The sequence below is a fragment of the Hemiscyllium ocellatum genome, chromosome 2, assembly GCF_020745735.1.
Source record: "Hemiscyllium ocellatum isolate sHemOce1 chromosome 2, sHemOce1.pat.X.cur, whole genome shotgun sequence".
Classification (NCBI taxonomy): domain Eukaryota; kingdom Metazoa; phylum Chordata; class Chondrichthyes; order Orectolobiformes; family Hemiscylliidae; genus Hemiscyllium; species Hemiscyllium ocellatum.
In genome coordinates, this window is record NC_083402.1 from 4,465,347 (window position 1) to 4,479,478 (window position 14,132).

Consider the following 14,132-nt stretch of genomic DNA (forward strand, 5'->3'; position numbering starts at 1 on the left):
CTGTTTGTGTTCCCCAGTATGCTTTCAGGTGTTTGACAGGCTAGCATTTATTTCTCGTCCTTAGTTGCCCTCTAAGGTGGGCATGAACTGCAGTCCTGGGGTGGCATGGAGGCTCAGTGGTTAGCACTGCTACCTCACAGCGCCAGGGACTCGGGTTCGATTCCAGCCTCAGGCAACTGTCTGTGTGGAGTTTGCACTTTCTCCCCGTTTCCTCCCACAATCCAAAGGTGTGCAGGTTAACTGGATTGGCCATGCTAAGTTGCCCGTAGTGTTCAGGGATGTGCAGGCTAGGTGGGTTAGCCAGGGGAAGTGCAGGGTTACAGGGAAAGGGTAGGGGGTGTGGGTCTGGATGGGATGCTCTTTGGAGGGTCAGTGTGATCTCAATGGGCTGAAAGGCCTGCTTCCATACTGTAGTGATTCTATGTGCTGTAGGGTGACCCACAATGCCCTTAGGCAGGGAAGTCCAGCATCCTGACCCAGAGACACTGAAGGAACGGTGATATATTTCCAAGTCAGGATGGTGAGGGGCTTGGAGGGAACTTGCAGGGGGTGGTGTTCCCATGTACCTGTTGCCCCTTGTCCTCCGGAAGGAAGAGACATTTTTAAAAGCAAGTTCCCTAACCCTCATTGTAAGTGCAGTTTACACAGCTGCTAGTCAAGCAGTGGGAGAGGGGATTACTGCAAACAAAGCTAAGTGCTGGGGAGGAAGGGCGATTCCGTCAGCAACCGTAGATGATTAGGCTATGGAATTGTGAGCAGTTTGTGACAAAGGAATTCTGCCTGACAACAACTGTGATTGGCTCCCAGGTAGCTGAGCAGCTTGTGAATGTGAACAATATGATCAGAAATCTTAAAACTTCATGCAGTTTTTTTTTAAAAAAAAAGCTAAAGCCTGACCAAACCAGTTTATTACTCTTCCCAATTCATCAGTGACTTCCTAATTTGTGAACCAGTCACTCTGTGTCTCCCACAGTCGAGTGGAGATACTGGAGAAGAGACACTGAGGCGTAATACATCCTGACAATAAAATGATATTCTCCGTGAACTGTGTGGACAGGGTCCATTAAACTTAGTTTCCAGTCATTCCCTTAGCCCAGAACAAATGTTTTTTTTTTGGTGTGTGCTGTTTGTAAGGGGGTTGAGAATGTCATCTTGTAGTAATAGCTGGAGTCTACTTGTAATAAATAGTCATTCTTGTTAAGCACAGGAACGTGCTCTGTGCTCTCTGTTTCCCTAGGGAAGTTTGTGTCCTTCAATTAGCTCTTTAACTTCTCTGAGGGTTCTAGAAATGGCAGGAGTTGATTTTCAGTGTGTGAGTCTGCTGTGGCCTGGATGGGGTTGAGCTTCTTGAGTGTTGTTGAAGTTGCCCCCATCCAGGCAAGTGGGCAATGTTCCAGCACACTCCTGACCTGAGCCTTGTAGATGCTGGACAGGCTTTGGGAGATCAGGAGGTGACAGGATATTTATACATAGATGCTAGCCTCTGACCAGCTCTTTGTGGTGAGTCCAGATCAGTTCCGAGTTCATGGTAACCCCCAGGATATGGTTTGTGAGTAAAATATAATGTGTTTCCTTTATTTCCAGTCTGTGTTTTCTGTACGTCATTGTTTTTCAAAGTTATCTCCTGATGTCACCCTCTAAGTGTGTATTCTTGTTTATGCTCTGAAATCTCTTCAGTGCAGGCCTGTGGTAGTGCACAGGGCCATCCTCAGACCAAAAGGGTCTGATATCCTCCCAGTGTCTGACAGCAACTCTCTGATACTCCCTCTCCGTCACTCATTAACCTCCCTGGAGCAAGGACTGAGGGGTAGGAGAGAGGGGGAAGGACTCAGGGCGAGAGGGTCTTGTAGGGAGAGGGGCTTGAAGTAAGGGAGCATGAAGGGAGGGCTCGGAGGTGGGGCGAGGGCAAAGGTCTATTGGTTGCTGAGGTTCACATAATGAAGAAGAACCAAATGAAAAGTGAATTGTTTCCAATGTTCAGTTCTGCAGCTGTTTGTTCTCCACCAGTGGGCAGAGACACACCAAGTTCTATGATGACCCTGTGTCAGCAGTGAAGGATATTCCTGATAATTCCACCTTACTGGTTGGAGGTGAGTTGCAATTCTTTTGTGCGTGTGTGTGTCAGGTATCTGTGATGTTCTCTCTTCTTGTGAGATGAAAGCTAATTGCTGCAGAGAAATCTGATCTTTTCGTCCCCTTTTCCTCTGCTCTGTGTACGCTATGCACATACTGTATTTTTTAGCAGTTGTACTGTTTTCTTGCTAACTCTGTGTGTTAGCATGTTAGTGTACCTTGAATAAGCTTTCTTTTGAAAATAGACTCCTCATTGTATTTATGAAGAAACTGGATTCTTAGACGTTGTTCCTTCAAACCCAGTCAAGAGAAATCACTTCACTGGTCACATCAGAAACTGGGGAAGTATTCCTCAGCAGGAATGACTTGATTGGGAAGTACTTTTAGTGAACAGCTTATTGTTAGGAGAGAAAAAGATGAAGTATAAGATGTTCTGGAATCTGATACTCTAATCATACATCGTTCAGAATTCCTGAGCACAGATGGTTCAGGAGACATGACATTTTGAGAAGTTCCTTTGATCATTCTTTTAAAAGTAACGATCAGTTTCACCCTGAACCCAACCAGAGGGTTGTACCAGAGAAGGGGGGAGGTTTTTTTTTTACTTGTATGTTGTGATCTCTGGGAGGGGATGGGGTGTTGTGTGAGGGTGGTGCCCACTCTCAAACCTTGGTGTCCCAATGTGTTGAATACTCACTTGCCCTGCCTTCCCTTCCTGCCTCACTGTTGTTAGGTTTTGGATTATGTGGCATCCCGGAGAACCTGATCAATGCTTTACTGAAGACTGGAGTCAAGGGCATCACAGCTGTCAGTAATAACGCGGGGTAAGTCTGACCAACCCCATCCTATCCCATCTCTGTCCTGGGAGAATTTAATGGGGGATCATGTAAAGGAGGCTTTACTCTGTCCCCATCAAACACTCCCAGGACAGGGACAGCACGGGGTTAGATACAGAGTAAATCTCCCTCTACACTGTCCCCATCAAACACTCCCAGGACAGGGACAGCACGGGGTTAGATACAGAGTAAAGCTCTCTCTACACTGTCCCCATCAAACACTCCCAGGACAGGGACAGCACGGGGTTAGATACAGAGTAAATCTCCCTCTACACTGTCCCCATCAAACACTCCCAGGACAGGGACAGCACAGGGTTAGATACAGAGTAAAGCTACCTCTCTAATCTTTAAATCTGAAAGTAAACTGAAGGTAAAGCTCCCTTGACAATGTCTCCATTAAACACTCCCAAGTGAGATACAACAAGGGATTAGAAATGGAGTAAAGCTCACTCTAATCTTTTAATCACAACATAAACTATTCTCTACACTGTATCTAACCCCATGCTATCCCTGTGCTGGGAGTGTTTAATGGGGACAGTGTAGAGAGAGCTTTACTCTGTATCTAACCCAGTGCTGTCCCTGTCCTGGGGGTGTTTGATTGGGACAGTGTAGAGGGAGCTTTACTCTGTTCCAGATGTAGTGATACGTGTTGAATAAGTCTCCTGGGTTTTGACCCTGCAGTTCCCAGGAATATTGGTTCTGGTTGAATGTTGACCTTGAGGAAGTGTGGGTCATTGTACTGGGATTACTGTAAGCTGCAGTTTAATTGATTGTAAATGATTCACCATGAAGTGTGATTGGTGCAACTGTCAGGTGAATAGCCTTTTCTAATCTGATGTGTGGATATTGGCTCTCATAAACTATTTATGTGTTAGCAGGGAGCCGAGATGTTGGTAAACGTTCTGACCCTGGCATTGAATTACTCGTCAAACAATCTAGCACAAGTGCTGTATGTGTGCGCACACAGAAAGGGGCATATCTTAATCAGGACAACAGCAAGCCACACGTCTGGGAGAGGGAGTTTCTGGAGGGGGTGGGTAGATTGTGGGGTTTCTGACTGTGTTACTGGGCAGTTTGAAATATATTCCTGTGTTTTCAAACTGACAGTGATGAGGGCAATCCCTTGATGGTGACACACCGTTTCTGTTTATTTCAGGGTCATTTGGCTGGTGGGTGAGAATGGAACTTCCAATAAATCTCTGTCAAGTCATTGAGTTTGTTTCCACGTGTATGGGCCGTGGGTGTCACTGGCTGGGCCAGCAGTTATTGCACGTCCCTAGTTGCCCTTGAGAAGGTGGGGGTGGGTCCATGTGCTGACCCACAGTCAGGACAGTGTGGGGAGGAGGGAGTTGGGGGTTGTACCTGTCTGCTGGTGTCCATCTGGTACATTTTGGCCTTAAGTTGTTGGAGGCTATCAGTTTGGCAGATACCGAGTAGCCACAGTGAGTTCTTGTCACTGGTCTGTTTGTGATGTGCAAGTGAGGGGGTGAAAGATGATGGAAGGTGGGTGAGACTGGAGATTAATCAGATTGGCCCAGATCCTGTTGAATGGGGTCACTGGACGAAATTGCCACCTCCTCCTGCTTTAAAATTGGTTGAGCCCGGGGCTTTCATCGCCATCCCCTGTGTATATGAGCATGGGGTACCATGTTCAGCCCGTGTTGGCAGTCTCTGTCCTGTTTAGGTGAAGGGGATTTTGCCGGGAACTGAATTCCTGACTCCTGGTTTTTGTTCTCTCACTGAGCCACATAACCTAGAAACAGACCCTTCGGCCCACAGTGTCTATGCTGACCAACATAACCCAAACTACACTCATCCCATTGACCCACACTCGGTCCACAACTAACTACTGTATATCCTGGCAATATCAATACTCATCCAGCTGTTTCTGAAATGTGAGCGTGCCTGTCTCCTCCACCCTCTCGGGCAGCACCTTCCAGATATCTACCACCCTCTGGGGGAAAAGTATTTATCTCCGACCTCCTCTGAAACACTAACTCCTTACCTTGGAGAATGCCCTCTGGTCTTTGACATATCTGCCATGGGGACGATATTCTCACGATCTGTGCCTCAATCAGATCCTTCCTCAGCCTCCTGTGTTCCAGTGAAAACTAACCCGGCCTTTCCAGTCACTCTCCGTAACTGAGATTTTCCATCCCAGGCAACATCCTGGTGAACCTCCTCTGCACCATCTCCAGTGCATTATTTTGACACTGTGGCGACCAGAACTGAACGCACTAGTCCATCTGTGGCCCAACAAATGTTTTATAAAGTTGTAACAAGACTTCCTTGCTCCTGCATTCTATGCTGTGACTAATAAAGCATCCCGTATGCCGTCTCACCACCCTGTCTACCTGTGCTGACCACCTGTCTACTTGTGTGCCAAGGTCGTTCATGGAATGCCCTGCCAGTAGCAGTGGTGGACTCTCCCTCTTTATGGGCATTTAAATGGGCATTGGATCAGCATATGGAGGATAGTGGGCTAGTGTAGGTTAGGTGGGCTTGGATCGACGCAACATCGAGGGCCGAAGGGCCTGTACTGCGCTGCATTTTTCTATGTTCGATGTCTCTTTGTTCCTCAGTACTCCCTAAGAACTTAACATACATTGTGTATGTCCTTCTCTGACACATCACGATATGTATTGACCAGGATTAAATCGTATCTGTCATTGCTCTGCCCAATTTCCCAGCTGACCAATAGCAGACTGTATCCTGAGACTATCCCCCTCACTACCAACAACACCCACCAATTCCCATGTCATCTGCAAACTTACTGATTAAACCATCTACATTCACATCCAAGTTGTTGCTGTGAATAACAAACAGCGAGGGGCCCAGCATCGATCCCTGGGGTACACTGCTGATCACAGGCTTCCTTTTACAAGCCAGCCCTCCACCACCCACCCTGTGCCTCCTGTTTGGAAGCTAATCCTGGATCCAGGTTGCCAACTTGCTATGGACCCATGTTGGACTGCCCTTCCATGTGGCTTGCCAAAGCTCTGACTGAAGTCCACTACCCTCGTCAATACACCGAAGACCCTCAATTATCCAAAGGTCATGGGTTTGGAGGGGGTGGGGGGGGAGGTGTATTTCGCTCGGTAATCGAATGCCAAATAACATCGTTTAGCCAAGCGTCAGAACCTTGCAATATTGCCGGATAATCCGATATCTGGATAATCGAATGTTGGATAATCGAGGTTTCTCTGTATTTGTCCCTTTTCAAAAAAAACTCTAACATTAGTCAGACAGGATCTCCCTCTGTTTAGATTAGATTAGGTGACTTACAGTGTGGAAACAGGCCCTTCGGCCCAACAAGTACACACCGACCCACCCATTCCCCTACATTTACCCCTTACCTAACACTACGGGCAATTTAGCATGGCCAATTCACCTGACCCGCACATCTTTGGACTGTGGGAGGAAACCGGAGCACCCGGAGGAAACCCACGCAGACACGGGGAGAACGTGCAAACTCCACACAGTCAGTCGCCTGAGTCGGGAATTGAACCCGGGTCTCTGGCGCTGTGAGGCAGCAGTGCTAACCACCGTGCCGCCCACAAACAACCCCCTGCTGACAATCCCTGCCTTTCTAAGTGTTGATTATCCAGTTCTTCAGAATTTTGTTCCAATAATTTCCCTCCCACTGATATCAGACTAACTGCTCTGGAATTGCCTGCTACCCTTCTTGAACAAAGGAACCACGTTATCTATCCTTCCGTCATCTGACATTTGTGGTCAGTGAGGTATGGAATATTTCCGCTAGGGCCCCAGCAATCTCTCCCCATAGCAGGCTGGGATACATCCCATCAGGCCCTGGGGTTTTAACGCTCTTGTATGCACTAAAACATCTAATACCGCCTCCTTATTAATTTTAAACCGGAATCTCACCATCCCAATGAATATATCCAGTTACAATAGCTTTCTGCTGTGTTAGTACAAATGAGAAATATACATTTTTAAGACCTCTCCCATGCCCACTGACTCCATGCAAACATTGGCCTTTTGGTCTTTATATGAGGCCCGATTCTTTCTCTGATAATCCACTTGCTGTAATATAAATAGGTTTTTGATTAATAAGGGGATGAAAGCTTATAGGGAGAAGGCAAGAGATTGTGGTTGTGAAATATATCAGCCATGATGGAATGGTGGAGGAGACTCGATGGGCTGAATGGCCTAATTCTGTGGTCAGTACGTCTGCTGTTTCATTAAATGGCCCAGTTTGTTGGGACTCAGGAAACACTGGGTGACATGTTTTGGTTCTCTCTCCCTCTCGCTCCTGCTTTCTCTACAGGGTGGATAATTTTGGCCTGGGGCTCCTGCTCCATACCAAGCAGATCAAACGGATGGTGGCATCTTATGTGGGTGAGAATGCGGAGTTTGAACGACAGTACCTATCTGGGGAACTGGAGGTGGAGCTGACCCCACAGGTAAGAAACACAGTGGCAGCTACATTTCCACTGCTCTCAGTGAGGGGATGGGGAGCCAGGCAATAATCAGTGGTACTGACCTCTGGTCCCCCACTCCTACTTCCACCATTAGGGACAGGCCTGGCAGAGGGAATATCGATTTACCTCCTGCCTGTTTCCAGGAACCCCCTCAGCACTCCAGTGGCAAAACTCCAAGGAAGTGAACCCAATTTCAATACAGCATTAGGCAGCTTTACTGGGAATAGTGTAGAGGGAGCTTTACTCTGTATCTAACCCTGTGCTGCCCCTGTCCTGGGTGTATTTGATGGGGGAGACAGTGTAGAGGGAGCTTTACACTGTATCTAACCCTGTGCTGCCCCTGTCCTGGGAGTGTTTGATGGGGATGGTGTAGAGGGAGCTTTACTCTGTATCTAACCCTGTGCTGTCCCTGTCCTGGGTGTATTTGATGGGGGTTACAGTGTAGAGAGAGCTTTACACTGTATCTAACCCTGTACTGTCCCTGTCCTGGGAGTGTTTGATGGGGGACAGTGTAGATGGAGCTTTACTCTGTATCTAACCCTGCGCTGTCCCTGCCCCTGGTGGGCAGGTTGGGGGAGCGGGGGGGAGTTGGGGGTGGGGGGAGTGTGTCGAGGATACTTTAACTTTAAAGGAATAGAGTGAGCTCTGTCTCGAATCTGTCTGTGTCTGTCCTGGGAGTATTTGATGTTGATAATTTTGAGTGTGATTTATTTTCCATGTGAAAATGAGCTGACATGGTTGTTCCTGAGGCACCGTTTGTGTGGCAGTCCCTGCACAGTTTTTTGGCTTTGGGACTGAACATCTGTATTCACACTTCATACCTGGCGGCACTGATTAATCTCCTGGCTTTTCTCTCTCTCTGTCTGTGTCTGTCTCTCTGTCTGTGTCTGTCTCTCTGTCTGTGTCTGTCTCTCTGTCTCTCTTTCTGTCTCCTTTCTCTCTCTGTCTCTCTTTCTCTCTCTCTCTTTTCCCCCCCCCAGGGAACGTTGGCTGAAAGAATTCGAGCTGGGGGTGCAGGGATACCTGCGTTTTTCACCCCCACTGCCTATGGGACGCTGATTGAGGAAGGAGGGGCCCCAATAAAATACAACAAGGACAGCAGTATTGGCATCGCCAGTGAGCCCAGAGAGGTAAGGAGTGCATTTCCCATCTGCTGCCCAATTCCCAGCTCACCCTGAGCCCCCTTACTGTGATGATCAGTCTCTGGGTGCTGATAGTGACAACATCTCTGTCCCTCTCTCCCTCCTGTCCTCAGTTGGGTGCTCGGTTTGATTTGATTGAGATGTTTTCTGAATGAGTTGGGATTGCGAGGTAGGAGTTTCATGTGGGATCAGGAATTCTGCTCCCGGTGGCTCAGTGACTAGCACTGCTGCTTCACAGCGCCAGGGGCCCGGGTTCGATTCCACCCTCTGGCTACTGCCCATTCTCCCCATGTCTGCGTGGGCTTCCTCCAGGTACTCCAGCTTCCTCCCACAGTCCAACAATGTGCAGGTTAGGGTGGATTGGCCATGGGAAATTGCCCTTAGTGTTCAGGGATGTCCAGGCTATGTAGGTGGGAAATTCTGGGTTATAGGGATAGGGTGGGTCTGGGTCTGGGTGGGATGCTGTTTGCAGGGTCAGTGTGAACTCAACGGGCCGAATAGCCTGCTCCCACACTGAAGGGTTTCTATGATTCTGATTTCATTGGTATTTTCAAACCATCTGAGTGGTCACGTGTTTTGATCCCAGCCTGAGACCTCTCTGATTAGGAGTGGGTGTGTGAGCGTCCCATGATAGAGTTGTCTTTCCTCACTCACCCCTGTGTAGCTCTATGCTGCAGTCTCTGGATTGGACGCTCGGAGCAAGAGGAGACCGTTCTGCCCTTTTAAATGGTCCTGACTGATCTTCCAGTTCATGCTCCCTGTTCCTGCCGACTCCCCGTGCTCTTGGATCCCTTTCGTCCCAGGAGGTACGTCAAAATCCTTGGAAAAACTCACTTCCTGTGGCCGAGAATCCCACTGGCTCCCCACTCGCTGGGTGGAGACATTTCTCCCATCTCAGTCCACAATGGCCCACCCCATATCCATCAAGTGTGAGCCCAGTACTGGATTCCCTGGTAATTGGGAACATCCTTGCTGCATTAACCCTGTCTACTCTTGCTAGAATTTTATGGATCTCTCAGATCCCCTCATTCTTTTAAGCTCCAAATGTTGCTAAAAGCTGTATTATGTAGTTGACTACATATCACTGCTGTAGATCCTGGTCCTGATGTTTAAATCTCCAATTAATCACATCCGGCCAATCAAATTGGTTACACAGCCCCCTCTACCTTACCCCACTCTCTCCCTCCCACCCTTTACTCTCCCTGGCCTCTGGATCCTCTCCATTCAACCCCCCCCCAGCCCCCGGTGATATTGAGGCTGATACCCTCCTGTTTTGTGTTTTCCCCTCAGGTGCGGGAGTTCAATGGCCGACACTACATTCTGGAGCGAGGGATCACTGGGGACTTTGCCCTCATCAAAGCATGGAAAGCTGATCGTGCGGGGAATGTTGTGTTCCGGTAAGCTGTGTTCCAGACGCTGGAGCAGGACTGGGGTTGGGGTCGAGTCTGGGTTGTTTGTGGGAGAGAAATCGCAGATTGTGACTGTGAGGTGACCTTATTGTTGTGTTGGCAGATCGTCTGTCCATCTGTCTGTCTGTCCGTCCTATTCACTCGTCAGGATGTGAGTGTTGCTGGTTGGGCTGGGACCAGCCAGGTGACTCACTGAGTGAGTGTCTCACTTGGCCACTCCAGAGGGCAGTGCAGAACCATGCGCATTGCTGTGGGTCTGGAGTCACATGGAGGCCAGACCAGATGAGTTCAGCGTATGGGCGGGAGGTGGTGGCTGAGTGCTGTTAATCCAGAAGGCTGATAGTGTTCTACGGACTGGGTTTGAATCCTGACATGGCAGATGGTGGAATTTTGAATTTAATCAAGAATCTGGAGTTAACAGTCTAATGATGACCACGAAACTGTCAGGAACAGTCAGCCTGGTTCACTCATGTCCCTAACGTCTGTCCTCCATCCTTACCTGGTCTGGCCTATGTGTGACTCCAGACCCCCAGCAATGTGGGTGGCTGTTACCTGTCCTCTGGGCAATGAGGGATGGATAACAAATACTATCGAGTAACATCCAGGTCCTGTGAATAAATTTAAAAAAAAACTTCCTCTCTAATGTGCATTAATGACCCAGATGGGATTTCTATGACAATTGGTGATGGTTGTCATGGTCACCATCACTGAGGAGAAAGTGAGGAGTGCAGATGCTGGAGATCAGAGCTGAAAATGTGTTGCTGGAAAAGCGCAGCAGGTCAGGCAGCATCCAAGGAGCAGGAGAATCGACATTTCGGGCATGAGCCCTTCTTCAGGAATGAGCAAGGGCTTATTCCTGAAGAAGGGCTTATGCCCGAAACGTCCAATCTCCTGTTCCTTGGGTGCTGCCTGACCTGCTGCGCTTTTCCAGCAACACATTTTCAGCTCACCATCACTGAGACTAGCTTTCAATCCCAGATTGATCAGTTGAGTATAAATTCCCACTGGGTGGCCCAATGGGATTTGAATCCATTTCTCCTGGGATTTTGATTAATCCAGTGACATTACTTCCCTGCTGTCTATCCAGTTCTATTAGGAGATGGTTTGGAAATTACTGTGATTGGTTGGGCCTATTGGGTGGGGGTAAGACTGGATGAATGGTGTATTCTAGATTAGAGTGGTGCTGGAAAAGCACAGCAGTTCAGGCAGCATCCGAGGAGCAGGAAAATCGACCTTTCAGGCAAAAGCCCTTCATCATTTTCTTGCTCCTCGGATACTGCCTGAACTGCTGTGCTTTTCCAGCACCACTAATCCAGAATCTGGTTTCCAGTATCTGCGGTCATTGTTTTTACCCGACTGAATGGTGTAGTTTCCCCCGGATACAGTGTCCCTGAGCTCCCACATACAGAAACCCACACTCTGCAGTGGGGAGCGGTTTGCGTTGATCGTGCTGACCTCTGTGAGCACCTGTGTTTACCCCCTGGGTGGGGGGGTAAGTGTCTGTCAGGCGTACAGTGTTACCCACCACACCCCAGGAGGGGACAGTCTGCCTTGTCCCATCGGCTCTGTATTGAAGCTTTTCCACCTGACCCCTCTACGTTCCCTTTCAGGAAAACGGCGCGGAATTTTAACCAGACCATGTGTAAAGCTGCGAGAGTGACGGTGGTGGAGGTAGGTGTGTACTCCTGGGCTGGAGGCATGTCTTGGTTTGAATGCCTAGGCTGAGAGGATGGTTTCTCCCTAAGCTGAGGGGAATCGAGAACAGTGGCCTCAACTCCGAGAAACAGAGGGGCCACTGTTTCAGCAGAGAGTTTAGAATCTTTGGAATTCTCTGCCCTAGAGGACTGTGGGTGGACAGTCCTTAAATAGTTTCAAGTCTGAGAGAGATATTTGGAAAGAAATGTACAGTAAGTGGGGGGGGGGGGGGCCAGGTTTATCTCGAATAGTGGTTTTGAACACTACAGCACAGTGAGTTCATTTCCCATGTAGTTTTAGTTAGATTTCTGGGTGTCCCTGCCATGGATCAGCAGTTGTTGTCCGTCTGTAATTAGCTCCTTGAGAAAGTGGTGTTCAGCTGCTGCCTTGTACTGTCTGAGGTGTATGCGGACGCTGGGAGTGACCGAGCGGGAGACGGTGTACAGGAGGTAGATGGACAGAGAGATGCTGGAGTTCTCCGAGTGCCAGGGCCTGTCAGAACTTGCTCTTTCCTCACGGAGTGTCGCATTTACATGCTGCTTGAGTGAGGAGGTAACCTAGCAACCAGCAAAGCCCATCGGTCACTCTGGGAGATTTGAAATACAATAAGGGAGGTGGGCCAGGAAGAGCTGGGAGTTTTTGAAGTTTGATTGGCTTGTTTTGATTTAATAGTGAGATTGAATTCTCTTTGAAGAATGAACACCTCATGCATTTGTTTAAGTTAGTTTAATATTCAATCCCATGGTCTCTGAGAGACTCTGAATCTGTCTCAACCAAACCATTCAGTCTGGCTGTCCTTCGAGAGTGGCCACACTCAGCACCAAGCCAGGCTCGGTGATCAAAATGTTGTTACTCTAAGAGGGAGTGTGTTTAGGATTTAATGAACAGGGACAGCACAGGGTTAGATACAGAGTAAAGCTCCCTCTACACTGTCCCCCACCAAACACTCCCAGGACATGGACAGCATGGGGTTAGATACAGAGTAAAGCTCCCTCTACACTGTCCCCATCAAACACTCCCAGGGCAGGGACAGCACGGGGTTAGATACAGAGCAAAGCTCCCTCTACACTGTCCCCATCAAACACTCCCAGGACAGGGACAGCACAGGGTTAGATACAGAATAAAGCTCCCTCTACACTGTCCCCCATCAAACACTCCCAGGACAGGGACAGCACGGGGTTAGATACAGAATAAAGCTCCCTCTACACTGTCCCCATCAAACACTCCCAGGACATGGACAGCATGGGGTTAGATACAGAGTAAAGCTCCCTCTACACTGTCCCCATCAAACACTCCCAGGGCAGGGACAGCATGGGATTAGATACAGAGCAAAGCTCCCTCTACACTGTCCCCATCAAACACTCCCAGGACAGGGACAGCACGGGGTTAGATACAGAATAAAGCTCCCTCTACACTGTCCCCATCAAACACTCCCAGGGCAGGGACAGCACGGGGTTAGATACAGAGTAAAGCTCCCTCTACACTGTCCCCATCAAACACTCCCAGGGCAGGGACAGCACGGGGTTAGATACAGAATAAAGCTCCCTCTACACTGTACCCCATCAAACACTCCCAGGACAGGGACAGCACGGGGTGAGATACAGAGTAAAGCTCACTCTACACTGTCCCCCATCAAACACTCCCAGGACAGGGACAGCACGGGGTTAGATACAGAATAAAGCTCCCTCTACACTGTCCCCATCAAACACTCCCAGGACAGGGACAGCACGGGGTTAGATACAGAATAAAGCTCCCTCTACACTGTCCCCATCAAACACTCCCAGGGCAGGGACAGCACGGGGTGAGATACAGAGTAAAGCTCACTCTACACTGTCCCCCATCAAACACTCCCAGGACAGGGACAGCACGGGGTTAGATACAGAGTAAAGCTCCCTCTACACTGTCCCCATCAAACACTCCCAGGACAGGGACAGCACGGGGTTAGATACAGAACAAAGCTCCCTCTACACTGTCCCCCATCAAACACTCCCAGGGCAGGGACAGCACGGGGTTAGATACAGAATAAAGCTCCCTCTACACTGTCCCCATCAAACACTCCCAGGGCAGGGACAGCACGGGGTGAGATACAGAGTAAAGCTCACTCTACACTGTCCCCCATCAAACACTCCCAGGACAGGGACAGCACGGAGTTAGATACAGAGTAAAGCTCCCTCTACACTGTCCCCATCAAACACTCCCAGGGCAGGGACAGCACGGGGTTAGATACAGAACAAAGCTCCCTCTACACTGTCCCCCATCAAACAATCCCAGGACGGGGACAGCACGGGGTTAGATAGAATAAAGCTCCCTCTACACTGTCCCCCACTATCAATCACTCCCAGGGACGGGGACAGCATGGGGTTAGATACAGAGTAAAGCTCCCTCTACACTGTCCCCATCAAACACTCCCAGGGCAGGGACAGCACGGGGTTAGATAGAGTAAAGCTCCCTCTACACTGTCCCCCCCATCAATCACTCCCAGGGACAGGGACAGCACCGGGTTAGATACAGAGTAAAGCTCCCTCTACACTG

The 14,132-nt window shown here is 49.1% G+C and overlaps 1 protein-coding gene across 2 annotated transcripts in view; it reads left to right on the plus strand.

Moving 5' to 3' along the window:
* Positions 1-14,132, plus strand: part of oxct1a (3-oxoacid CoA transferase 1a) — a 64,599-nt gene that overhangs the window by 16,802 nt on the left and 33,665 nt on the right. For both annotated transcript variants that reach the window (XM_060834196.1, XM_060834187.1), the window contains exons 3-8: positions 1,982-2,090; positions 2,807-2,897; positions 7,201-7,336; positions 8,335-8,484; positions 9,787-9,893; positions 11,516-11,576. In XM_060834196.1, the coding sequence (XP_060690179.1) occupies positions 1,982-2,090; positions 2,807-2,897; positions 7,201-7,336; positions 8,335-8,484; positions 9,787-9,893; positions 11,516-11,576 (654 nt within the window). The remainder of the gene's footprint in view (positions 1-1,981; positions 2,091-2,806; positions 2,898-7,200; positions 7,337-8,334; positions 8,485-9,786; positions 9,894-11,515; positions 11,577-14,132) is intronic.